This window comes from Coturnix japonica, unplaced genomic scaffold (genome assembly GCF_001577835.2).
Source record: "Coturnix japonica isolate 7356 unplaced genomic scaffold, Coturnix japonica 2.1 chrUnrandom498, whole genome shotgun sequence".
NCBI classification, from domain to species: Eukaryota; Metazoa; Chordata; class Aves; order Galliformes; family Phasianidae; genus Coturnix; species Coturnix japonica.
The window spans coordinates 19,700-21,036 of record NW_015439890.1 but is presented as its reverse complement, the minus strand read 5'-3'; the positions used below and the strand labels follow the sequence as shown (position 1 = coordinate 21,036).

The following is a 1,337-nucleotide window of genomic DNA, read 5'->3' as shown; positions in this document are numbered from 1 at the left end:
GCCCCCAGCCCCATAGCAGCCCCATAGCAGCCCCATAGAGCCCCCAGCCCCATAGCTGCCCCATAGAGCCACCAGCCCCATAGCTGCCCCATAGAGCCCCCAGCCCCATAGCTGCCCCATAGAGCCCCCAGCCCCATAGCTGCCCCATAGCAGCCCCATAGATTGACTCACCGGCCGCGATGGCCCCCCACCAGGGCAGCCCCACATCCAGGTGTAGGAACTGGAGCAGGTTCTGGATCAGCCCCACAGGAGTCAGAGACCCCAGCCCCAAATCCTCCAGCCGGGCCTCGGCCAGCCCCACACATCCATGGGGCTGCCCCATAACTGCACCTTCCTGACCCATAAGTGTCGATTCCTGCCCCATAAGTGAGTTTTTCTGCCCCATAAGTGGAGCTTCCTGCCCCATAAGTGGGGTTCCCTGCCCCATAAGTGGAGCTTCCTGCCCCATAAGTGGGGTTTTCTGCCCCATAAGTGTCGATTCCTGCCCCATAAGTGTCGATTCCTGCCCCATAAGTGGTCCCTGTTGCTCCATAGGGGACATTGGGGTCGCAGCCGTTGCCTGCATAAAGAATGAGGGCGGTTATAGGGTCAGGGACCCATAGGGGAGATGCTGCCCCATAGATGGACCCACAACCACCCCATAGATACACACAGCCCCACTGGCACCCCATATCGCCCCATAGCTGCCCCAAAGAGCCCCATATCGCCCCATATGTCCCCATATCAACACAGAACCGCCCCATATCCCCCCATATCACCCCATAGAGCCCCATATGTCCCCATAGCCGCCCCATATCACCCCATATCGCCCCATAGATGCCCCATAGAGCCCAATACAGCCCCATAGACACCCCATAGAGCCCCATAGCCATCCCATATAGCCCCATATGTCCCCATATCGCCCTATATCACCCCATAGCCGCCATATTCTGCCCCATATCACCACATATTCCCCCATAGCCGCCCCATATCTCCCCATAGAGCCCCATATCACCCCATATCCACCCATATAACCCCATATAACCCCCATATAACCCCATTATAACCCCACATAACCCCATATAGTCCCATATAACCCCATATAACCCTATGAGATCCTATATAACTCCATATAACCCCACATAACCCCACAGACACCCCATATAACCCCATATAACCCTATATCCCACCATATAACCCCATATAAGCCCCAAATAACCCCATATCTCCCTCTATAACCCCATATCCTCCCATATAATCCCATATAACCCCATATAACCCCATATCCCCCCATATAACCCCATATCCCCCCCATATAACCCCATATCCCCCCATATCCCCCCATATAACCCCATATA

General features: G+C 55.2%; 1 protein-coding gene across 1 annotated transcript in view; it reads right to left on the bottom strand.

Moving 5' to 3' along the window:
* OXA1L (OXA1L mitochondrial inner membrane protein) overlaps window positions 1–1,337 on the bottom strand; it is a 16,625-nt gene that overhangs the window by 14,860 nt on the left and 428 nt on the right. Inside the window, exon 3 of the mRNA XM_015850643.2 lies at window positions 172–559. Within this exon, the coding sequence (XP_015706129.1) occupies window positions 172–559 (388 nt within the window). The remainder of the gene's footprint in view (window positions 1–171; window positions 560–1,337) is intronic.